The 27,523-nt window shown below is 33.6% G+C and overlaps 2 protein-coding genes and 1 long non-coding RNA gene across 3 annotated transcripts; 1 reads left to right on the top strand and 2 right to left on the bottom strand.

The window, feature by feature from the left end:
* Positions 1 to 3,563: 3,563 nt before the first annotated feature.
* On the bottom strand, positions 3,564 to 5,170 carry LOC147064874 (uncharacterized). The gene has a single exon (XM_085957514.1). The coding sequence runs from the start codon at positions 5,145 to 5,147 to the stop codon at positions 3,771 to 3,773; it is 1,377 nt and encodes a 458-aa protein (XP_085813640.1). The 5' UTR covers positions 5,148 to 5,170; the 3' UTR covers positions 3,564 to 3,770.
* Positions 5,171 to 5,281: 111 nt separating this feature from the next.
* Positions 5,282 to 15,204, top strand: LOC147064873 (uncharacterized). The gene is made up of 3 exons (XR_015071956.1): positions 5,282 to 5,368; positions 13,633 to 13,799; positions 14,103 to 15,204. It is a non-coding gene; the product is annotated as an uncharacterized LOC147064873 (long non-coding RNA).
* LOC147064872 (peroxisomal acyl-coenzyme A oxidase 3-like) lies at positions 10,869 to 26,998 on the bottom strand. The gene is made up of 11 exons (XM_085958318.1): positions 26,752 to 26,998; positions 21,123 to 21,438; positions 19,585 to 19,759; positions 17,764 to 18,046; positions 17,084 to 17,186; positions 16,059 to 16,199; positions 15,415 to 15,648; positions 14,651 to 14,805; positions 13,643 to 13,774; positions 11,636 to 11,788; positions 10,869 to 11,118 (listed from the first exon to the last, which is right to left on the bottom strand). Exons 1-11 carry the CDS (start codon positions 26,929 to 26,931, stop codon positions 11,008 to 11,010), a joined length of 1,983 nt encoding a protein of 660 aa, XP_085814444.1. The 5' UTR covers positions 26,932 to 26,998; the 3' UTR covers positions 10,869 to 11,007.
* Positions 26,999 to 27,523: the final 525 nt, after the last annotated feature.

Below are 27,523 nucleotides of genomic sequence, written 5' to 3'. Positions count from 1 at the left end.
TTACCGATATTTGTCGCTCAGCAGGGTTGACACACACGTGTTGACAATATCAGTCAGTTGTCTCGTGATATTTGCATTGCTAACCAAACTTTGTTTCACGGGTGGAATACTGGAATATTGTGATTTTATAGTTCATTTCTTTTATGATAGTTTTATAATCGTGTGTAAGTTTTGTGACAACCCTGACGTTTTGTAAAATATTTGGTTTTGATTTTTTTAATAAATGGCGAAGCAGATGACAAATAGTGCATTTATTTGGTAAATCTATATGATATACTATTAATTTATCGCCAAAAAATATATATTTATTAGGTTTTATTTTTTAAAAGAAAATCGCGGCCCTTCATGCACGGCCATACTAAAACTCCCGGCATATAACCGGTTAATACTGGATAAATAAACAGTAGACCGGGATAGCTGGGAAAAGCCTAATATGAATATAAGGAATCATAAAATTAAATGATTATTTGACTCTCAGTAAGAAACATTTTCATTATTTTCTTTAAAAGTATTTATTAGCAGAAATGATACAAATGCTACAAAAAATATTGTTCAAATAAAATGTATTATTTACCCTAAATTGATATTTTTTCATATGCCACCATGCTATTAAAATATATTTATTAAATACACAAAATTGTCTATGGAATTATTAAATAATTATAGAACCTCCAAGTCAGATTTATTATATTATTATTAGTATATGTTATTACCATTCTGTTTTCCATGGTGATATATTTTTTTTAAATTTCATTTTACTGACTGAATGCCACGTAAGTCGTAAGTGTAAAAACATTAAAATTATATTTCTCTAATTAAAACTACATACAAAAACACTTCTAAGATTAACATAAAAACACAATTAAAACTAATAACTAATAATAAAAGATATAAGTCAATTGTGAATAAAGAGAATTATCATTTTCAGTTTATTCAAACAGTCTTAATCACCCACCTGACATTACATTACTGATTACATCAAATATTTTGAATAGTAAAAAACCGTATAGTATTAATAACATGTTCAAACATTATAAAACCTCTTTCTAAATATGAGAAGAATTATTGCAACACATTATGCATTCAAAGATCAAATTACTTACATATCAAAACATTTTATTACTTCGAGAGTTTTAAACCAATAACCAAGAGCAGTATAAAGAAATGTTTCACTTATAAACAAAATGCAATACATAAAGTTGTTCAATTTCGCAGCAGTTCAGTACATTAAACAACAAATTCAAAATGACTGAATTATAAATGTAAATTAAATATACCTTAGCATAATTTCCAAATATACAGCTATACCTATGAATCGTTATACTATAATGAACTATAGACGGACCAACAGATCATGACTGCGACATCATAGCATTATAAGAGCGGAAAAGGTGGTCATGGGGAAGTACGTGAAACAGGGACTGATTTTTAGTTCCATAGATGGCAAAGTTCTATTCTATTTTCAACTTTAACAACAAACAGCAGCCGAGCGGAAATAGAAGGCGTACACTATTTAAATTTATACATTTATCAGACATAATTATAATATCATTGAGTAATTCATTCGCCAAGGGACTTTTGTTACTCACCGGTAGCATGTGGAAGGATTTAGGATGATTCGGCATGGTGACTGAACTTTCCTAGGACAACAGGCCGTGCCGCTATGATAAATGAAATGCGGGAAAAAATACAAGCACATTATGACATCAATCAGCAAGTCTATTACAAATTGCGTAATGTATTTCATGAACCTTTGATTAGCACAGTACAAACCTTCAATATGATGATCAGTGATATTGTGCAATGTGTCGGTGGCGAGGGGTGGAGGAAGGCTGTTAAGATTCAACATAAATAGTGACTAAACTTTGTCAGTCATACTTATTTGTTTTCATTGAACTAAGAATACAATTTGCATTTTATTAATTAACAAATATTTTTTAACTGTTATCTACTATGGCTGGATTGAACGAGCCCTGAACATCTTTGAAAGTAAAATTCTCCGCCGTATATATGGACCGATCAGGGATGGCATCAATTGGAGAAGATATAGGTAATGCTGAGCTCAACGGGCTGTACGAAGATTGCAGCGCAGTTCAATCAATCAAGATTGGGAGACTGCGATGGCTAGGTCATGTGCACCGTATGAATGACAATGAACCAGCAAAGAGAGTGATGTCCAGCAATCCAATAGGACGTAGAAGAAGTGGGAGGCCAAAGATTCGCTGGTTGGATGGAGCTGCCAGTGACTGCCGTATTCTGGGGGTACCAAATTGGAAAGCGGCCACACTGGATAGGGACAGGTGGAGGGAGCTGTTGGAGGAGGCCAGGACCCACACCGGGTTGTCGCGCCCCTGATAATGATGACTATGGCTGGATTAGGCAGGGTTTAATTGAATATTAAAAACTAACAAACACTATCGACACATTGTAGTCTCAGATTAATGAAAACAAATACCTTTGACTTACAAAGTTTGGTGTGCACAATTTATGTCAGACCTACCTCCAATCTTCACCACTGACAGTGAGGACATATCGTTGTCATTGCACAATATCGCTGATCTTCATATTGAAGGTTTGTACTGTGCTAATCAAAAGTTCATGAAATGCATTGCGCAATTTGTAAAAAATATTGTGCCTACTTATTGTGCAATATTGGTGGCGGTAGAGTGGAATATGAAACCACACCATTGACATGCGTCTTTGGTTTGGCTTGATTATAGGTACACACTTTATGTTAGAAGTGTTTGTCTATTTACTGGTTCAACTCGTGATTTATATGAATTTCTTGACATAATTGATTTATCATAGCACTCAGATATCTGTCCCTCAGTCAGAGTTGTCCAATAGACATTGGCAAATTGTCCCATTCCCTGGAAGGAATTTTCAAGGGTTGCGCTAATTGAATAAATTTTTAAGAAAACACAATTATGTCAGCAAATATCGCTTGATCTACAAATGGAAAAAAACCATCCAGTTGACCAATTCGTACGGGAGACAAGAGTGTAAAATGATTAAGAAAAATTGTGGTAGTGCCGCTTATCATGACGTGATTACTGCGAGCATTATAAGTTCCCCGAATTCTCCACTATGATGCTTCATAAATGTGTCACATTGTAATATTCTAAACTGCTTCGACTCGTATATATTTCTAGAAAGCTATAAGACACAAGCGGGTATTCAAGTGACAACCGACAGGTTTCAAAATAATTCGTGCCGAGTCGGTTTGACTATCAACGCGAAGAAAACCAACATTTTGTGCATTGCCACTGGTCCCGATCCAGATTTTCCCCTGATTAGCCGACAGACAAAACATCAAGTGTAGACAGCTTTAAGGCTCAGAGCAGCTGCATACTGAGGTTCGAGAACGGATGTTTGTGTTTGGTGGTATAAATTAAGAAGTAATTAGTAGATAAGTATTCACACCGTGCCACCGCTTATCACTTTAAAAGTGAAGAAGCGATGTCAGATGTGGCTCGGCCATGTGCTACGGGTGCTTCAGGAGGATTTCAACCAGTTTTTCAAGTCAAACGACCCAAATAAACAGGGATTTTTGGAGGCAGGGATCAAGAAGAAAATAAAGACACACTAGCAAACATTATCAGATATTTCAATACAGTAACTGAAACCAAAATTCTCAATGGGTTAACTGTACAGTAGTGTTAAAATCAAGGCTCATTCATACAAGGTAAAGCTGTACTCTGTAATAAAATAGTTTAAATTTAGATACACTGAATTGTCGGATACGATAATTAACATAACCTGTTTATATATTAGCTAGAAAGATTTTCAACCATCCACGGGTGCACTAGAACATCCTTCAAGGGTAGTCGTCCTTCAGGGTTAACTACGACAAGCTTCGAGATCAAATCCTTTGCGTTCGCACTCACAAAGTCTGGGAATTTAATATCGGCCGAGAGAATCTTCCGGTAAGTCTGCCCGTACTCCCGAGCGTCAAACGGAGGCTGACCGACAATCATCTCGTAGCAGAGAATACCCAAGCTCCATAGGTCAACGGTGTAAGTATGAGCTTTACCCTGCACCATTTCAGGGGAAAGGTAATCGACCGTACCGCATAACGTATACCTTCTGGACGACGGAGCGTGAACTGACCATCCAAAGTCAGCCATTTTTAACTCTCCGTTACTTCCCACTAGAATATTTTCCGGTTTAATGTCACGGTGGATTACTTTTTTACTATGGCAATACATTAAAGCGTTTGTAAGATCTCTAATGTAACCTGCCGCTCTCTTCTCGGAGAATCGTTTATTAGGCTGATCTTGCAAGTGTTTATAAAGTGCTCCGTTTCTTGCAAACTCCAATATTAAGTAAACCCGCTTATCATCATGAAAGTATCCGTACATTCGAAGGATGTTGGGGTGCCGGAGGTGAGTTTGGATTTCTACCTCACGGCGGACCTGATGTTCCACCTCAGATGCCTGTATTTGATTTTTGAACAGCACTTTGATTGCCACAACAAATTTAGATTGTTTCTCTCTGGCTAAGTAAACGTTTCCAAATTTACCTTTTCCTAGAGGTTTGCCAAGATCGAAGTTGTCTAAACACCAAAGTTGCTTTTTCGGAGCAGCTTCTTGCTCTGACGTCGAAGGGGCAACCACAACAGCTGTACTGGGATCATCCAAAACAGTCGACGTAACTTCACATGTAGTGGGATTTTGCACTTTGGGGATGGGCTGGGTGGCGACTTGCTCCAGTTTAGGAACGACTCCCTCTTTAATTACGATACCCTGTGATACGGAGACAGTCATGGTCTCTACCGTTTGCGGGATTCTACTGGGAAGTTTCGGTATTTGTGGTGTTTTAGCTGCGATCGTTTGTCTGACTGCTGCTGTCATGGCGATATTTTTGTAATCTCTGGCGGCCGTTGTCGATGATAAAGGTTTGTTTTTAACGACCTCTTTATGAGTATTCATCGGCGTAATCCGTGAAGGCATAGGTTGATATTGCTTCGCGTTCAACGGTTTGAAAGCACGGTCCTTGGGGTTTAAAACTTTTGGTGTGATTTCGTTAGTGGTTTGAGTAGTAACTTTATTTAAACCACTCTTTTGGAAGGGCTTGACTGCTGACTTTATCATTTTATATTTATCAATAATATTTTCCTTATCGTCAAATTTCTTTATTCCGTCCATGACGAACTAGACAGAGAAATTGTTACAAGTTTGAATTTGAAGTTTACAAAAATACAGAACGGTTAGGGTGATGACGCAACAAAAAAAATACGAACAAGTGCTGCCAGAATTTAAAAAAAAGTAAGTTATACGTTATACGGACGCTCCTGTATTAAATGTCATCATTTCAATCACGCCGCAATTTTTGGATGTTTTTATTTCGGTGCTCACTTGATGCCTAGGTACTCATTAAGATTTTAATATAATTATTAATGCAATAATAATTATTTCAATGATATCATCTCGCAACTATATGGGGTCTTAATAACTATAAAAGTATCTTACATTGTAAAAGATATAGAAGAAGATTTTCTTGTGTTTGATCCTACACCAGGGGCTTCTAATGTGGGCAGGTTCCCTTTTCATGTAACCCGGACGCTGTTTCCGTAAATATGCAGTTTAAATTAATAGATTTGCAAGAGAACGTTAAAGCAAAAGCATCTTATCGTGATAAGAATTTAATTAAATTTTACAAAGGACTTTCACTTGAGGTATGTCCAAATATAGCTAAACATGCTCATCAAATTTAATGTCTTCTTTATTTGGTAAGTACCTACCTATATATTCTGTGAAAAAACATTTTATACAATGAGCATTGATAAATCAAACTTAAGATCAAAATTAACATACAACCATATCGCATCTGTTTTGCTTATTCACACCACAAAATTTGAGCCTAGATTGCAGGATTTAGTTTGAAACAAACAATAATATTACTGCATAAATCACAATATGGTGATTTATTATTATATTAATAAGAGTAATAATAATGTATGTTTAGTAAAAAATAAAAATAATTATTAATTTGTATGATTATTTTTAAGTACAGATCGGGTAGGTACCTTTTTTTCATATCCACTATTGTATAATTTTATCAATTACCTTAACTATATTAAGGTATTATGTCCCAATTAAATGAAAATACTTTTTATGTGTGTCACGACACCCAATTATTATTGAATAGGTACTACGTTATTTTCAATTTATAAAAGATAAATAATATTTCATTATAAAAACCATGTTTTATTAATTGTTTCGGTACTGTTCGGTTATACGGAATACAGCGGAAAACACATTTTGAAAATAGCCGAGAAACTGGATTATTTGTTAGGTCAACCTAACCAAACCTAACCTAACCTAAACTAACCTAACCTAACCTAAACTAACCCAAACTAACAAATAATCCAGTATATCGGGTATTCTAAAAATGCGTTTTCCGCTGTATTCCGTATAACCGAACAGTACCATTGTTTCGTTTCATTTTATGCTTTTCCTTTAAGATAAGGTAGTGACGTAGCTAAGGGTTTTGCCGTCTAGGACAGTCCTTGAGTTTGCCGCCCTCTAATTTTCTTTTAACAATGATATTTAAGGAAATGTTTAAAATACGAAGATACACGTTTTTACAATTGAATGGGTTATTACAAGACAATAATATGCCACAAAAACATTGTTTTGAGATATGAGCATTTTTATATTATTATAGCCGTTTTGCTGTGTTTATTTGTGTGTACTATTATTAATCTACACATCACAAGGAATATGAATGTATAAAAAAAAATTGTGGCTTATGACTATTTTTCTTTCACCCAGCATTGGATAGACCCTGGACAATGATGATGACATTATATAAACTAAATAAATATCTAGTTTTTTTGTGTTTATTCAAATGTAGGTACCTATACAGGTAATATGCTATTAATTTTATTGTAAACACTCTGCTTATACAATTAATGAATCCGCAAAATATAGTTTCACTTATCAGAGTAAAGGAAATCAGAGAATTTTGAAACTTAATTACCACCTACCAGTGGCAAAGGATGGAGATAGGCTGTTAAGATCAGCTATAAATAGTGCACATAAAATTTTGTCAGTCATACGTATTTGTTTTCATTGAAATACGACTACAATTTACACACGGTGTTTTTAAGTTTTTAAAATGTAATTAGACCCTGCGAAACCAATCCATAATAAATAACAGTCAAAAGATATTCATCTATCTATAAAATATCTAAATTTATGCAATTAAATCAAATATAACTTTGGACATCTTATGGATGTTTAGGATGTTTATTGAATTTAAAAAAATGAGCCAAAAATTTTTGTAATAATATGTAATCCAACGAAAACTAATAAGTATGAATGAAAAAGTGTGTAAAATTTTGTAGTATCGCCCAAAGTATACCAAAACTATTATGGTTTGGTTATGCAGGGTTTAATTGATTTTTTAAAACTAACCAGCACCCTCTGTAAATTGTAATCTTACTTCAATAAAAACAAATATCTATGACTAACAAAAAACTATTTATGGCGGATCTTAAAAGCCCACGCCCACCCTTCGCTACTGCCACCTACTATATAGAAGATATCAAAATCTCCGATACTTAAAAATAAGTATTCCAGCAAAGACGGAAGAAAATTGAGGCGGGAGAATGAAAAGACAAAGGTTGGAAAATACCCAACATTACATATATCAATCATATCACGAAACATAATAATATAAATACGAGTACCATTCCAATTTTTCTATTCTAAATAATTGTCTCCAAAATACTCATAATTACGTACGAACGCTTTAACATTCAATAACAACGTACCTAACTATAAAACAAAAACGTAAAGAAATAGTGGCAACGTTGCAAGACGTCCGATTGTTGGGATAATCTAACGAAATATACAAGTTGGGCGCACTAGACGCTACCCACTATAACGAAATATATGCAGGACGCCTTAATGTATTAATATGAAAGGAGTTCCGATAAGCGGGTTATTAAAAGGTGGTTTTTTGTTTTTGTATATTTTTAAATAAACGTTTTTCAAAAATGTAAATACCTCACGGTTGTCAGGTGCATGACAAAAAGAATATACTTTATTTAAATTTACGAAAAATCAAGTCTTTCTGATGGACGCTATACTGTGGGGTCCGTAAAAGGACGCACCAATGATAGCTGGATTTATATATATATATATATATATATACATCCCGCTATCATTACTGCGTCATCTAATAGGACACTTTCATTCAATCTTGCGTCCAACTGTAATTCGGCGTCCGGTATACGGACGCAGAATTGAATTCATGTAATTTTACGTTTTCTCATCTCCCAACCGCTCATAGAGTCTAAAACCGAAAATAGCCTAGACGCAGTTTTGTTACCTCATAGGAACAAAATATGTATTTGTAGTTTGCAGTTTTGTCGCTGACGGCGCTACTAGCGATGATTGTATATTTGTGCCTGTATATTTTGTTTACAATGTGTCGCGTGTCGTACGTCTTACGGTTGGCAACGCTGTATTCCAGCTTTTTATGCCAGCACGTGTGATGCAATAACAATAATAATTATTATTTATTCATTACTCATTCCTTAATATCTTTATTTTTATTGTTGGTAGGGAAAGATGCTTTATTGAAATTTTTCCAAAAGTTTATCACCAGCTATTTTATTGATACTCGTATGTTTTTATCAACCATCTTAACTTTATTTTGTTACTTGTAGGTAATTCTTGTTTTTTTCTTTTTGTTAACCTATTTTCCATTATATATAGGGTTATTTTTTTCTTATACAATGTCATAATATTGTGTTTCTACCAAAAACCTAACTTTATTTAGACATTGTTCTTGTTTTTTTAAATTATTAAATTGTGTAACTATTTTGAAGTACATATTGGGTGCCTATTATTTTTATCAACTAATGTTTCTACTAACTACCAACCTAACTTCATGTAGATATAGTTATTATTTAAAGTAGTAACTATAATACTATAACAGTTATTATAATATGAATTTATTAAAAATAATTTTGTTGCTTATGACTATTTTTCTTTCACCCAGCATCGGATAGATCCTGGACAATGACATTATATAAAATAAATAAATATCTAGTTTTTTTGTGTTTATTCAGATATACTTATAAGAATGTTATGCTATCAATTTTATATTAAATACGCTCTTTCTCTTTGCTTATAAAATTTTATGGATCCGCAAAGTATAGTTTTACTTATCACAGTAAAGGGAATCAGAGAATTATGAAACTTAATTACCACCTTCCAGCAGCGAAGTGTGGAGGTAGGCTGTTAAGACCTGCCATAAATAATCCACATTAAACTTTGTTAGTCACACGTATTTATTTTTATTGAACTAAGACTACAATTTACAGATGGTGTTGGTTAGTTTAAAAAAATTAATTAAACCCTGCCTAAACCAAACCAAAATAGTTTTGGTATATTTTGGACGATACGACAAAATTGATTACACTTTTTCATTCATACTTATTTGTTTTCGTTGGATTCATAATACATATTACACATATTGTTGGTTAATTGTTAAAATTAATGTTAGTAAAATTAATGAAGCCCTTCCTAAACCAAATTATAATAGATAAAAAAAATATTATTATATATATAAAATGTCCAAAGTTATGAATGACTTAATTGCATAATTTTAGATATTTTATAGATATACTTACTAGTATTTATTGACTATTATCTATTATGGCTTGGTTTTCGCAGGGTTTAATTGAATTTTAAAAACAAACCAACCGATCTCTAGTCTTATTTCAATGAAAACAAATACGTATGACTGACAAAGTTTAGTGCAGACAATTTATGTCGAATCTTACAACCTACCTCCATCCTTCGATACTGCCACATACTATATTATAGAAAATATCAAGATCTACGAGACCTAAAAATAAGTATTCCAGCAAAGACGAAAGAAAATTGAGGCGGGAGAATGATCTGAAAAAGGTTGGAAAGTACCTACCCAACAAAACATAATATATCTCATATCACTAACCATAATAAAGAGTACCATTCCAATTTTTCTATTCTAAATAATAGTCTCCGAAAACTCATAATAACGCGCCATGATCATAGCGCTCTTCCCAGAACGCTTTAACATTCAATAACAACCTATCTACATACCTATTAAACAAAAACGTAGAGAAATAGTGGCAACATCGCAAGATGTCCGATTGTTGGGACAATCAAATCAAATATACAAGTGGGACGCACGACATGCTACCCACTATGAAAAAATATATGAAGGACCCCCCCAATGTATTAATATGAAAGGAGTTCCGGTAAGCGGGTCATTGAAAGGTAGTTTTTTATTTTTGTATATTTTTATATAAACGTTTTTCAAAAATTTAAATACCTCACGGTTGTCAGATAAATGACAAAAAGAATATACTTTGTTCAAATTTACGAAAAATCAAGTCTTTCAGATGGACGCTATACTGTGGGTTCTGTAAAAGGACGCAACAATGATAGCTGGATTTATATATATATATATCATACATACGAAATATCATACATTAACATAATATGCTCTATTACATACCCACTGTTAATATAAATTAGCGAGTCTATTAAAATGTCATTACTCGTAAGTACTGTAATATAAACATTAGGCAGTGTTTGTTTTGTGTGTGCCTTTGTTTATTATCCACCCATTTTAATGCGCCACCTATCACATATCACACAAATTCCAACTGTCTTTTTCAAGTTTCTGATCATTTTTGATCCACGCATGCAATTTGGTCGATGATACATGTTTATACATGCATTTTCTTGTTATGGTCGCGATAATACATACTGTCAGCAGAAAATCCATGCATGTGTAAAATGTAATGCTCATGTAATTAGAGTACCTATTAGGGAGGGGTAAAAAATAAAAGTTCAAATATGTAATAAACATTAATTGTAACAATCAATATTTTTAATAAAATGTAAAAACAAAGCATTGTAGGTATTTAATACAGTAAACCTGAGCCGATCCTAAAACTATGTAAAATATAATATAATATCATAAGAGTTGATATTATTAAAGCTTTGAGGGCATTTTGGTTTCCCAATGGACGACTTCCTTCCACCAGTTTGGTCTGCTCAACGCTCCTGGATACGAGAATATCGATGATTGCAAATTTTGGTACACCTGAAAAAAAAACAAGTCATTATACTTGTATTTGAAAGTGAAGTTACTAAGGTTACTAATGCTAGTGGTTAAATTATCTGCAAGTCATTTGTACTTTTGAGACTAGTGTATTTTATTCTCAAAATACTAGAAAATGTGTAATGTTTGACAGTACGCAAACAGAAACTAGTAAAGTGAAACGAAATGTGATGTTTGCTAACTTAAAAATAGCAAAAAACACAATGCAAAAAATTGTATCGAGAATAAAATTATGATAAAGTGAATAACTTCTGTAATAATAAAATAATAATTGTTAATTAATGTATTTTCTTTGTCCTATTAACACAATCACTACTAAACTTTTAATTACCACATTTAAATAACATGTTAATTATATTTAATGGCCAATTACTCCAAACGTGCCAGTCGCAGTGTTAGCACCAAATGAGTTAAATAAAAATTCAGTCAGTAGATTTAGTTTGTTAAAAATCAATTTATGAATGTTATTTAAAAAATATATATATATTGATGGACATACATATCCATCGCTGTTTCCGAGAACCGAATTCAGGATGAAATCGGGTGGGGCGATGGTATCTACGAGCGACACTGCTTCTGGTTTTATTGCTATACACAAATCCAGGATACCTTCCCGAAGCAAGTGGCCTGCATCCTTTGAGAAATATCCTCCCTGAAAGTATTAAAATAATAATCAATAAATATTGGAGTCGTCGATATATTGTAGTCTTGATTAATGATAATTCCAAATAATCGAAAACTAATACAAAAATATATACAGTACTCTCTCAGTAATCCGCTGCTCGATTATCTGACAACTACTATAATCCGCCGTTATTTTTTCTAGTTAAATTCGCCGGTATTCGTATGTAAAATTAAATAGTCTGCCGCGTGTAGTCGTAAAATTAAATAGTCGTATTTAATGTAACAAAGACGAAAGTCATGTTCAACTGCTTTGCGGGAGAAAAAGAGATCCTCATCAATGGCACTCAGCTCGAACAGGTGAAAAGCTACATCTATCTGGGACAACAAGTGTCTATAGATGGATGTATATTCGATGAAATTGTTCGCAGAGTAAAGCTAGGCTGGAGTGCTTTTGGCCGCCTGAATAATGTCTTCAAAAGTGACCTTCCACTGTGCCTAAAGCGCAAAGTGTTCAACCGGTATGTGCTTCCCGTAATGACATATGCGTGTGAAACATGGACCATAAGTAAAAGAGAGATCCAGAAACTTAGAGTAGCACAACGTGGTATGGAGAGGTGCATGCTGGGCATAACGCGAAAAGACAAAAAGAGGAATGAGTGGATAAGGAAGCAGACAAGGGTTTGCAATGTAATAGAGTTTATTAAAAGCCTTAAATGGAGATGGGCTGGACACATAGTTCTAAGAAGAGACAATTGTTGGACAAATCTAGTCATCCAGTGGTATCCAAAAAGTACAAAACGTTCGCAAGGTAGACCTAGAGGCCGCTGGATCGATGAAATGATCAAGTTCTGCGGAAGTACGTGGCAACGCAATGCACAAGACCGAAAGAAGTGGAAGCAGCTTGAAGAGGCCTTCATCCAGCAGTGGATAGATGCAGGCTGATGATGATTTAATGTAGCTGAGGCATGGAACAACCTACCGGGATGAGCAATAATTTAATCGTGAAAAAAGCTATGGCCCTCCATGAATCAAGATGATGAAAACTGGGAACCGGAAGACTTAATTCCATTAGAGGAATTGATTCAGAGGGCGACTGAAAACTCAGAGCTAAAGCGAAATGCTTTAGAAGAATGGATAGCGGAAAGTTAAGGCAATAATTGTCAACTGACCGTAGCTCATACAGTCAAATCAGAAGATGCACTAGCCGGGACTGACGCGTCACGATTAAATGGGCAGAGGAAAATAATGCAACCGTCAACACATTCATCATGATGCATAAATTATGAGATGACACAATCTTCAACAATATTCTTTGCTAGTTGCTTGCACAAATTTCTCAATAAAAACTATTTTTACGAAATATCTGTCTAAATTTTTACAATATTTTGTATTCATGCACTATAATCCGCCGTTTTCACTAATTGGACACTTGTCTGGTTTTTGAGGTGGTGGATTACTGAGAGAGTACTGTATTTACCGAATTTTCTTTGAAATTTACACTTTTTTCATTAGTTACATATTTTTCTAAATACTTAATTACGAAACTAATGAGCATTATATAGATCCGGATAATCGAGATTTTACTGTACCTACATATTCATTTTAAAATCTATTTTATTCAAATACTTTGAAATTACTGTCTTTCAGAAAGTTTTAATAATTTTCAATTAAGTGGTTTGCAAATTTTAGTTTCTGAGAAATTATTACTTTTTAGGCGTCTAATATGCTCAGTAGAGACCGGCAACTATAACTAGAGGTATGCGATGGTGGCGATACTATCTCCAAACTGTTGCACCTCGAGAAGTATTTGTAGAATAACCTTGATAGTAAAAGCAGCAGTATGTAAATAATAATAATATGTTCTAATTTCAGCCATACTTACAATATACAACGTTGCAAGATGTTTCTCCAACGACCAGGCACCATACAATGAGACCAATTTCATCAGAACCTCTTTTGCATTCTTGTCTTCCACATTCATTGCGAATGTGTAAAAGCGATCAACAATGGCGTGCTGAAATAAATAACAAACAAGTGACGTGAGTTTTGTTACAATAAAAATCTACCTCTACTACGAATTGTAACCGGCCTTACATAATATAAAAACTCAGATTTAGTTGAATACATTTTTGTTCCATGTTTACCTAATTACATATTGTAGGTACACATATATATTTTTGTCTTGTCATAAAGGCAATAATGTTTTTACTGTCTTTCACAATAATTATACCATTCCATATTTTTACGTTGAATTATTCTTGAAGCATAAATTAACACTTTTATTTTATTTTGAAAGAAATTATAATGGGAACAGAATCAATGAAAACTTAATTTAATTTCAGAACAAAGATGAAACTCATACCAACAGTGACATCTCTAGGCTAAGTGCTACCTTATTCAAACTTAGAATGCCGTCCCCTTTATTGTGGAAATAGTTAAAATGCAGATTAAAATGCAAATACTTTGAAATCACAGACATCAATTTTATTATTTGTGTATCACTGTGTAGACCACAGAACAGATTAATATGATAGAGTGATAGACCAAGACTTTGATGGCAGTTTTGGTTTATGAAATAATAACAGTCAGGCCATAAAACTCAAGAAATACAAAGCCCGTTGAATGTCCTCAAATATTATCAATAATGAACTCTCCTTTTGTTTAATTGATAAACTTTAATGTTTATTATAATAATATATAGAAAATAATGTTCTTTAACACATGTTTATTCCATATTTCTTTACGTTTTTACAGCCACACCCAGATGGTAACCCACTTCCCTTAATTTTGTGTTCCCTAGTGTAGGACATAATCAATGAATATTCTTCTGTTTTAATCGGCAGAAATCCACAAAATATTAAGACTTGAAAATGACAATCTCAAAAAATACCTCGGCAAAGACGGCAGATAGAATGGCAGCGTGGTACGCTTGAGTGTTGTTTCTCACGGTGAAGTTATCGTTTCCTTCTTTCAATAGCCTTTCAACTTTCTCGAATGTCATTTTCAACACATAGCACACAAGCCATCTATAAGAGTTTATTAAATCTGAAAATAATTGCAATAACAGTTAACCAACACACAGTGGATTTCATTTTGTAATGTAGTATTTACAAGGCAATACAATAATTAGTTACACCCAAATGATTCATGTATTACATTGGTTTTAATTGAGGAATCAAAGTAGATAGATTAAGGGCCTAATTAATGCAAAGATGGTTGACGTTATGTAAAGTTAACTGATTATGGACTGTTTGTCAAAATAATAAATAACTTGGCACTGTCGATCTGTCAATTAAAAAATGATACATTTATAGTTAATATAAACTTCAAATAATTTCAATGGTTGCAATTTTAACAAATACATGTGCGGCAATCACATTGTGAAGACCATATGTAGTTTTATTTATTATTAATGACATAATAAAAATGTATGCAAAATTATTCAATCCAATGGTTTTTTTTGGTTGGTGTTCGTGTAGATAATCAGTGCTTAATAAAATTTTGATGTATCCAAATGATCAAGTTATAGACCGTTTTCTAATTCTTTTTTGAAAGGTATGTTTTCAGTGCGTCCCCACCAAATACTATTCTGAAATCCACAGGCCGCCACTGGGTGGAATGACAATTGTAACTGGGAGATACATATAAACTTACTTGTAGGTTCGATTATTTCTCTAGCAGTTTTCGGTTTGAAAGTAGTTTTATCTAAATTTTTATAGTTATTTAAGAAGTCCGCCGTTTTGTATGGGGTGTTGATCTGCTCGCCATTCTGCAGGTTTCGCCATAAGCCGAGTAGCCAATTGCTGGTCTGCTGGATTAAAATACTATTTTCACCTTCGTATGTGCAGTTTGCATCATTCTCGTTACGCATATCTCCGATTCCCGTTGCTGGAATAGCAAAACCATGGATCAAGCTTTATTTGTCACTATTTTCTATTCCCTCGATCGTATTTTAAATGAGGCTGGCAGAAAACAATATTTGGAGGTTGAGGTACGATGAGGAGTTGAATGTATTTAATAAGAGTTAATAGAATATGTGGCATACGAAAAAACAGAGACTACGGTGGATCAGCAACATGCAAAGAATACCAGCGGAGTTACAGGCACGGTGAGCTATGTTTGGATCTCTTGAGGCTAAGGGGATTTTAGAGCAGATCCAAATCAACTGGAAAAATTTTTGAAGTAGGCCATGACCTGCCAATCGTTGTAGTGCCAAAAATGATGATTATATCATAGTAAGAAGTAGATAAAAATGAATATTAGCGTATTTAAAAAAGACAATCTATGTATTTACTCACCTTTCAAATATCCGTGTCCACCGCATGCCTCTCTGGACACCTGGATTCCATCCCTTGCAGTCCACGTGACAATGGGTTTCGCAGCCGAAGATAGAGCATGAATCTCTATTCCCTTTGAATAACCGTTGCTGGTGTTTTTATCTATAATCAATATTGTAAAATATTAACTCACTCACAATTCGATATTGTCTATAATTATTAGAAAATAATGACATATAAAATTCAAAATGAAATAGTAAAATTATGGTTTTAGATCCCGTGAAAAAACTATTATTTTCAATAAAATATATAAATCTGACAAGAATCTTATATATTCAGTTTTATTTTACTTTTTCTTTCAAATTAATAGATACCTATTAAAAATAGTTTGATATTATTAAGGCCACATGTACATCGGTGGCGAGGGGTGGAGGTAGGCTGTTAAGATTCATCATAAATAGTGCACAGTAAACTTTGTCAGTCATACTTATTTGTTTTTATAAAACTAAAAATACAATTTGAAGATGGTGCTGGTTAGTTTTTTTAAATCAATTAAACCATGTGATGTTGGATAATTTTAAATATTTTATGGATAAACAAATAATTTTTGACTTTTACCTACTATCATATGGCTGGGATTTTTTAATTACATTTAAAAACCAGTACATATAGGTACACTATCCACACATTGCAGTCTTAATTCTATAAAAACAAACAAGTATGACTGACAAAGTTTATTGTGCATTATTTATGTCGGATCTTAAAAGCCTACCTCCACCCTTCGCCACTGATGTACATATTTTCATTATACTAAATTACATTTTCTTTATTTGCTCTACAAGCTGACATGAATTGTGGACACCTCACGAAGAGGTTTCCTAACATTTTATTTTATTGAGAAATGCAAATTATTAGGTACCTACATGGTCCAAACAACATGCGAATTTGACATACCACTTCACGTTAACACTCGGTGTTCGCTTTCCCAAATTAGATACCTACATTATGTAATTCAAAATTTTGCTTAATAGTCTGATTATACTCACTCATAAACGAGTCGACGACAAAGTCTGTGTGAGTTTGCATGAACCAGTTTGCGAAGATTCGCATGGCGTAGGTAGCTGCCAAATATGGGATCAGTCGGAATTGCTGAAAAATATCAAAAGTAATTATATTATTTTACTTTACTTTAGAAATGGCAACTCTTAAAAAAATAAGCTACATAACTAAAAATACTAGATTTATGAATAGTTTGGAATTTAAACTTAAGGGCCCAGATGCTCAGCGTACGTCAAAATGGAGCTTTTATGGTATTTTCAGACCATAACCCTGGACATTCCTTACACATTGTAGATAATCTATTTATATAATTTTGAAGCCTTATTATCCTTTATATTTATTTTAAACATTTGATGACAGCAATACGCGTGTTTGAACATGTACCTAACAAAAAAAAATATATTTTTTAAAAAACGGTACATGTTCAAACACGCACGTTACCTTGATACCACTCCCTATTTCATTTATCGTTTGTCAATTTATGGCTACGGCCGTATGTTGTAGCTTAACCACTGGGAAATGCCAATAGAAATGGCGTATTTCAAAAAAATACTACTTTATTCTTAGGTCAATAATTATTATAAAGCAATCATTATTCGTAGAATCGTCTTTCAGTAGCTCCGTGGGTGGGAGACCTAAAATTGTGTTACATAATTCAAAATATTACCTGTTGCTGATATTCGATGACAGGGAATTCATCTTTGGAGTCATCGGGTCCAAATTGTTTTCGAACTGAAGAGTACCGAATGGCGACCGTGATGGCTTTCTGCAGCAGGTTTGTTGCTATTACCGTGATCTGCACGCGGCCCCCCGAGAGGATGCCCAGCGATGCTCCAAACCGTTTACTGGAATCACGAACGGGAGACACGTAGTTCCCATTGTCATCCACATCACCCAGTTTATTGAGCAAATTTTCAGCGGGTATGTGATAGGAATTGAACATAACAAATCTGAAAAATTAATGGTAACAATCAATTTGGAAAGCACTGTATTTTCCGACAGTGATTGCAGTGCTCTTTTCACATGGCGCTGGTAGTAAATGAAGTGATCATACACTTTAGACTGGCTGTACTGATTAATTTATTGTAAAATATTATGGACATTCATCATCAGCTTGTCTCAAACTACTACTGGACTCTTCCACTTCTCTCGGTTCCTTGTTTTTCAGTGTCAGATAATTCCGCCGAACCTTAATATTTTGTCAATCCAGTGCACCTTGGAGCAAAGTTTTCGTATATCCTCTGGGTACCTCTGGATTATCAGATTTTTCTAGCTGTAATACTCTTTACGGGTTATGTATCTGGTCCATCACCATTTAATAGTTTTGCCATGCTTAACTATCTCGCACACTCTCTTTTGCTACCATTTAATCCTTTTTCTGCCTTTACGCTTCATACATTTATCTCAGACATAAAAAAAAATTGCCCATAGATGGATATAATATGATAAAATTTACTGTGAAAAGTTGGCAAAATGATTGATTCAAAATGTTCACAACATGACATAAACATATAGTGAGAAAGGCGATGTCTTTACCTACCAGAGGCACCTCACGGAAAAATACGAAGCTTGCAATATGAGACATTTTATTGATAATTTTGAATTTTCAATTTTAACTGTATTAATTAATAAATATGTATATGAAAACATTAAAAAGAAAAATATTTTTTATTTTAAGTCAAAGATAAACTCTAAAAATAGTTGTAACCCCCCATCTTATTATTACATATTATATTTTATAGTCATATTTATTATTAAAATTTACTTTATTAAGTTTTTTAGGTTTAACTTAAGAGATTTTTTACTAATTCATTGTGTAATGTGTATAATTTGAAATTCTTTTTGTTTTGAGATACATATTTATTAATTAATGCAGTTGAAATTGTAAATTATCAGAAAAATGTCTCAAATAGTAAGCTTTGTATTTTTCCGCTAGGTGCATCTGGTTGATAAAGACATCGCATTAAACAGACCCTATTTTAAGAAATTATAAAATAACATTCATCTAAATTCACCTCACATAAGTGGAATATAACAATATCCGAACTAATTTGGTTGATCACAGCTATTGGACTCCTAATTGGCATCAGGTTGGAAAGTATAAAGATAGTGATCTCATTGGAGTTGATGTCATTATAAAATTGGTGATGTTTTCTCTGTGTATGAAGACATGAGATATACGGTATCACACTTGCTCTCCATGCAGTGCTCGAAATGGAAAATTTTACGAACCGGAGCGCTCGATGATTTTAAGAAAATATTAACAAAGTTATCTAAATTTATGAGTATTTTATAAATATAAGTGTTGGTTTTTTTTGTTTTATGGCCGTTCTAGCTCAGACGGTCAAATTATTTTCCTACGAGATTTTATTAATCAGAACGGCGCTCCGGTGCGTTCCGGTCCATTTCTAGCCCTGCCTCCATGAAAGGCTGAATCAGTAGTCGATATGGTGGGAAAACAATATAGAATATAATGACATTTCTGTACCCGTTGTCAATGCCATTAAGGCCAATTTTTTCACCGAGGTCTCCCACAATCACACCGGCGAAAGGTTTCAAGGTGCGCGTGCACCGGATTGGAACTACAAAAACGTGAAGGCCGTGGTCTTCTCCGTTTGGCGTTATTAGCTTGGCGTAGACAACAGCATGCGTTGCACATTTTCCTGCAAAATAAAACGGTATATTTTAACATTATCATTTTGAATTTTAGAGGAGTTCATTGGGGCTAAACATAGAGTATTAAATAAAAAGACGGGCAAGGAATCGGCTTTCTCATACAACTGAATGAAGCAGGCCAACAATACAATATACAAGAAATAGCGACGCGGTAAAAAAAATGCAGGGCATCACGGAGGATTTATTTTGGTCATTATAACGTACCCATATGATATAATGTTAACGTGGAAATTTTTCCGTAAATTGATTATCAGCCTGACTCACCATACCTTTTCATCATACTTGCCTGCTTCACCATACTTTCATATGACCTGCCACCCCTAGGGGCTAAATTTACTTGTCTCCACCCATCATGTACAGGTAATGCGGGGGATACGTTTTGAAGATGGTACATTCATTATGACAATTCCTGGATTATGGCACATGTCAAAATGAAACATGTAATTCACATGTGAAAATTTCATTGTTATAATTTACAAAAAATTCGATTTTTCCGGAGAATATATAAGTAATTTGAAATCTTTTTTATTTATAATGAATACAGTACACTCTCAGTAATCCGCCGCTCGATTATCCGACAACTACTATAATCCGCCGTTATTTTTACTAGTTGAAAGCACAAAATCAAGCTCTATAATTCGCCGGTATTCGATTGTCAAATTCAGTAGTCCGTCGTGTACAAGTATACAACGCAGATGAGACGGGTTTATTTTGGAAACTTGTCCTTCGTAAATCGTACGTTCATCGCGAAGAAAGTAATGTACCAGGGAGGAAAGTGCCCAAGGAATGCATCACAATTATGCTGTGCTCCAATGCAACCGGGGCACACAAAATGAAGCTTTTGGTCATAGGCAAAGCCAGGAATCCTAAGCCATTCAAGAACATCTGCCTCGCTGAACAACTGGTTGTGTCAAGTGATTTACTGTTTAATATTTAGTTAATAAACTTGGTTTATAAATATGTATAATTTAGTATATACTTGATTTTGATTATAACTAAAACCGTAATTTGCGAGTACAAATTTCTCAAAAAAACTATTTTTACGAATTACCTGTTTCAATTTTTACCATATTTTGTATGTATGCACTATAATCCGCAGCTTTCACTAAATTGACACTTTGTCTGGTTTTTGGGGTGGCGGATTGTTGAGAGAGTACTGTAGTTGTTAGTCATTCACACAACCCATAACGTCCTTGCGCTGGATCAAATACAAATTGAAAAAACATGTAGCATGATCAGCCGCCGAACATGCGACTCATGGTTTCATATTATTTATACAAATATGGCCGTTCTACCAACGGAGCCAACTATGGAATTGAGTAGCTAAATAGAAATAAAAGTATACTTTACCTAGACCACCGACCCAACATTTAGCGGCCTCGAAGTCGGGAGAGTGCAGAATAAAGTCCTTGCTTGCGAGGTCATACGTTGCCGTAGTTCTCATGCCCTTGACGTTGGAGCCGTGCGCCATCTCTGTAAGGGCAAAGCATCCGAAGATCTCTGAGTTCAGAGTGGCCTCGATGAACTTGTAGTGCCTGTCCGTTCCCATTCCTCTTATCACATTGGTAAACATATTGTATGCCAGGCCAAGCTTGACAGTGGTTGACACGTCGTACATGAACAGAATTTCGCACAATGCTGCCGGCATTCGATTATCCAACACAATCTGGAAAAACCATTTAAGAATTATTATTTTACTAATATTCAAATATAAGAAACAGTAAAGGGAAGACTTAACATCCAGCCATGTGCTGGATGCATCTAGTCTTAAGCTAGGATGATTTTTCTTCTACCCAACTAGATTCCGGCGTCTTGTAAAGTCACTAAATAGTAAATAGTAAATACTAATCAGTAGCGAAGGGTAGAGGTAGGCTGTTAAGATCCGCCATAAATAGTGCACACTAAACGTTGTCAGTCATACGTATTTGTTTTCATTGAAATAGGACTACAATTTACAGATGGTGTTGGTTAGTTCTTAAAATTCAACTAAACCCTGCGAAACCAATAGTTAATAGTTAAAAAATACTCTATATAAAATATCTTAAATTATGCAAATAAGTCATACATAACTTTGGATATTTTATAGTTAGAATAATATTTTTTATCTATTATAGTTTGATTTAGGCAGGGCTTAATGAATTTATAAATTGAACCAACAATACGTGTAATATGTATTCTTAATCTAACGAAAACAAATAAGTATTAATAAAAAAGTGTGCACAATTTTGTTGTATCGCCCAAAATGTACAAAAACTATTATGGCTTAGTTTAGGCAGCGTTTAATTCATTTTTAAAAACTAACCAATACCATCTGTAAATTGTAGTCTTAGTTCAATAAAAATAAATACGTATGACTAACGAAGTTTAATGTGCACTATTTATGGCAGATCTTAACAGCCTACCTCCACCCTTCGCTACTGCTAAATACCATCCTTTGTATGTTACTACGCTGGCATAATCTGGGAAGACAACTGGGGTTCTTGTACTGGGGTTGTTCTCTCTTCTTTACCGTAGTAAATAGTCATGGTAATTCTGAAAATCCGCAACTAGTGTGGCTGGTAATTTGCACACAGTAAGTAAGTTATTAGTTGTCTTAATAGATTAGGGATTTTTTAAAAAAATAATACAATATATTGATGACATTGAATGCAAAAAAAAACCAGTGGTTAAAGCCATTTATGTGCACAGCGATATTGTCTTTTACCACAGATACTTAAAAAAGTAGCTTCAGTGTGGTTACTTGCAAATGACAATATTTTAATTACGACAGGAAAATAAAATGAGCAAAATGATACTTAAAGTTAATATTTTCTGCTATTGAATGACATTAGTGTGTATCACTGTATGCAGAGGATAGCGGATTTTTAGTTCAGCAACTTATCGTTGACAACTAACCAACATGTGTAACATTAACTAAATAATGTAATATAATTTTTTTTTTACAATAAATGTTTGATTTAATCTTAAATGATACTATATTATAATATAAGTATGCCATTTATTAGCAAATAAATAATGCACACTTCTAAATATTGCGTTGATACCATTGATATACTACTAGATGAGGAGTACCCATACAAGTGTCATTTTAAAAATGTACCACAAAAGAAGATATTACGAATATCGTCTTATAATATTTCCTTGTAGGTATAATGCGTTAAGACCGTTAACATGGATTCCCGAATTTCACCTGTATTGCCCTGGCTGTAAAAATTAATTTGCGTTCTTGGAATAGTGACCCTAAGGGTGCTGCAACCCAAAGCTTACAAGCTACCAAAAATTCATGTCTGAGCGGACAGAGCAAGTCGTCATGCGCTGACTATTAGTTAGAGTAAGATGCAAGCTAGATCGGGCTTACTCATAATTATTGCCAGGTCGTTTTCGAGACAAATATTAAGTGAGCTTATATCAAGTTAAGTCCGCTGATATTAAAACAGTAAGTTTTAACACTGGCCGAGTCGCTGAAAATCGGGCGTCATTTTAGAAGCATATGATTCATCCAGTAGTATATCAATGGTTGATACCCACTATGTGCATCTTTTGATGGTTTTGAGTTATATTGGATGTTTTTTTAAGTACCATATAAATTTTGTTTGTGATTGACTCATAAATAAGCAGAGCCTAATTTACCATAGGGCTAAAGGGGTTAGAGCCCGGGGATTAAAAATTGATAGGAGACCCAGGATTCGAAAAATAAAATTTGGAAATGTTGATGAAAACAGTTAGATTAAGCAGCCGCCCGCACGCGAATTAATTAGCAGGATCCAAATGCTGCATAAAAGTTGGCATCTACAATCAATAAAATATGCCATAACTTTCAAGCAGATGCAAGAAATAAGCCACTGAAAGAATATGAATTTACATGTAGAAATTTATGAAGCGGCAAAAACCACCGTAGCATTAAGACGTTTTGACATGCAAAAATTATTGTATGCATCAACCAAAATATTTGTTGTCGTTGAAAAATGTGCAATGCTTCAAAAACATGATGCATGTTGCATACTGTCATGCTGTCACGGCGATAAATTTAGTCTATGGTTTCATCATTATGTAGAATATTTTGAATGATCACCATCTCTATAAATTCAATGATGGAGAGTGCCTACTTTAATGTATTAGTATTTTGAATTATTATTCATTATTCATGCCAATTTCAATTAATTTTAACAGTTTCTACGTGTGCATATGTTAATTATTAGTTAATTAATATTAGTTGCGATATTATTTTGAACAGAACCAACCCAACCTGCAGATCATAGGTAATAGACAACATTCTTATAGAAAATACATAGTGCCAACCGCTAAAAACAAAAAACACGCGTGTATCTAGGCATGTAGAAAATGATAAAAAACGTTCATTGAGTGATGCGATACCATCATGCAGTGCGGTGTGCGTGAAGTGACTTAATTGTTGTTCTGGTGATTTCGGCATATTTTCCTAACTGACAAGTTTGTTTAAAGCAGGGGTTCACAAAGTGTGTCCCGCGAGATTTATGTTAAATCTATATTATTTTTTATTCTTCATATCGAATATTAAAAATTACATTTAGAATTACATATCCTCTGGCTAGAATGAATGGTCAGACACTTTGATATTTGTGTATGCGTATGTGCGAAGTGCTGTTCCCGTAAATATGCAGTTTGAATGAATAGGTAAGAAAACGTGGAAGCAAAAGCATCTTATAGTGATAAGAATTTAATTGAATTCTACAAAGGACTTACACTTGAGGTATATCCAAATATAGTTAAACATGCTCATCAAATGGCTTCTTTATTTGGAAGTACATATATTTGTGAAAAAACATTTTCTACAATGAGCATTAATAAATCAAACTTAGGATCAAAATTAACAGACAACCATATCGCATCCGTTTTGCGTATTCACACCACAAACATTGAGCCTAGATTGCAGGATTTAGTTTTAAATAAACAATTGCATAAATCACACGGTGAAAAAATTTCAATATTATATTTATTATTAGAGTGATAATAATATTTAAATATTACGATATTCTATTACGAATATTTAGTTAAAAATATAAGTTTACACATATGTTTTTTAAAAACAGAAAATATTTACAAAAGAAATGGCGAATGGGCAAATATTTTTGATTTCAAAATTGTCCCTTTGATGAAAAAGTTTGTGAACCCCTGGTTTAAAGGTTCAAAATGTGCTACGGGATGGGAGCATCAGTCTGATAACATTTTAAACATCAAGAAAATGATATTACACATTTTTTTCCCGTAGCGGCAGCTTACTGTGACATCACGTGACAGTAAGCGACGTGCATCATAATATATTTGAACCTTTATCGTAAGGTAAGACTATTAAAAATAATTAAGATTTTGTAAACTGTTGTTTTAATAAATTGTACAAAATATTATATTAACCCAGGGCCCCTTCAACTGTAAATTTGGCCATAACATAACAATAAACCACATTTTATGGATCATTTATTGGGTAATTTGTGTTGATTTCTTTATTAAGGTCTTTTCAATTGTTGAATAGATTTTTTTTATTGACAGTTCATAATACCTGTTATAATTATTGTGGTTGAATTTACCAAGTTATAAAAAAAATATCTATTTGTCATTAATGGACCAGTTGCTATACAATGGTCAAAAATAATGACATTATGTAATATATTTCTTATAAAGTTAACCAATTGAGCAGGCTTAGATCCCTAACATACTTCGGCCCTTAAGTAGACAATATCAAGTAGAAAAAAGATCATTCATGATTCACTGCTTGCAAAAAATGTTATTTATTACGCTACTTTGGACGACCTTGTCTTAAAGCGAAAATATTATTAATAATATATTACAGATATGGACTTATGTCGCTTACCACAGTTTTTACTATTCGTAGAATAAAAAGATGTAAGTACCTACCTACATATTACATAATAATAATATTATTATTATGTTTTTTATTATAAGAATAATCACTGAAATTATTGAATTTAGATTATCTTATGACGTGGACATAGCATTACTTTGGACTCTGACAGTTATAAAACTTAACTATTTGATGACAATTTTATACACAGAATAAATTATTACATTGTTGAAGGAATAATAATAAATACTATTGTAAGAAACCAGTTTACCGTGGAATGTAACAAACATATTGTGCTGTGTTTTTAATCATTTTTTGTTCATTTTAATACTGACATTAAATTTCATCTTTTATCCCTGGAGTGTCTATTATTGTCTGCTTTTGAATGGATAACCACTGGCTGCCTTAAAGCCAACTTGATCAATGAATTAATGGATATGATTGTTTGATCATTTCCGTTTGTTCGCATATGACTCAAAAACTACTCGTCGTATAAAAATGAAACTTTAACAGGTTATAGAGTATTTTATTAGTCTCACTGTAGTAGAGTTTCATCTTCTTCTGGTGTCCATACAACCTTCTTCCAGAAAAACAAACTTTTTTATTAATGATACAATCAACATACAACCTTCACCAATTCTTTGTGGTCGGTTTCGAGATAAAAACTCAAAATAATGTTGTTGATTTAATTTATGAGATAATTGACTTTTTGAGAACATTTCATTATTTAATATCTCAAAAGAAACAAAGTATATTTTTAAAAAGAAACAAAAGCATGCACCTGTCAGGCTTGAAATGACCGGAGCGCCGTTCTGGCTCGTGAAATTGGTAATATTATCGCTCCGTCTCACGGAAAAAATACTTTGACCGTCTGAGCTAGATAGGCAATATAATAGAAAATCTAACACACTTATTTTTAAAGAATACACATAAAATTTGAGAACTATGTAAATATTTTCAGAAAATTGAGGTTCGTAAACTTTTCCTTTTCGAGTGCTGGCGCCTGTCAAAAATTACATACCATAAATTCCACCTGAGAAAAACTGGCTTCTTACTTAATTAAGCTTATGGTTAATAAAGTGGACATGACACATTACATAAATTTGATTTCTGCAGTATAATCTGAAATAAAACACAAACCTTTTCCATGGCCATCAAGTTATAGTTGTGCAAAGCCTTTATACGTTTCTGCACAATGTATCGCTGCTCATCCAAGGGTTCGGTTTCAGGTGACAGGCGGAAGATATTGTCATTTTGTAAAATTTTACACACAAAGTCCTGGAAAAGAAAGGGGCAACATAAAATAAATATCATCATCATTAGCCGGGGTCGATTCACTGTTGAATGAAGGCCTCCCACCTTCTTCCCTCCACTCTTCTCTTCTCAGTCCCTAGTTATTTTTTGCTGACATATACATCCACCAAACTTTATAAGTACATCTATCAAGCGGGTTTTAAGCTTTCCTAGTGGTTGTTTATTACCCTTGGGTATATATAACGTAAATTACAGTATCTTTTACAAGAAATAGCCATTCACTGAACTTATTGGGCACTGGGTTCAAACGATTCATCGGATTGGGAAGAAGTATGTTAAGAACATCACAAACACATATGCCTTCAATCAAAGTGCATCTGCATAATTCCTGGGGTTGCTGCCAAAAGTTGGTAAGTCGATAATTTAGGTAATTAGAGTTAATAATGGATTATGTGTCTATATATTATAAAAATTCAAGGTCATCCGATATAAAGCACAAAGAAATTAGCATTATGCCAGATTTTATAAAGCATGTCAAACTTCAAAATGCAATTACACCATAACATGATTTCTAGACTTATTATGCCGGATCTTAACAGCCTACCTCCAACCTTCGCCACTGCTACATACATCACCACGTACCAATTTATGTGTGTAA

This window comes from Rhyacophila brunnea, unplaced genomic scaffold (assembly GCF_057557595.1).
Source record: "Rhyacophila brunnea isolate RB1 unplaced genomic scaffold, BYU_Rbru_1.0 scaffold_7, whole genome shotgun sequence".
NCBI classification, from domain to species: Eukaryota; Metazoa; Arthropoda; class Insecta; order Trichoptera; family Rhyacophilidae; genus Rhyacophila; species Rhyacophila brunnea.
Note: the sequence above shows the minus strand (reverse complement) of the source record. Positions and strands in the feature narration are given on the sequence as shown.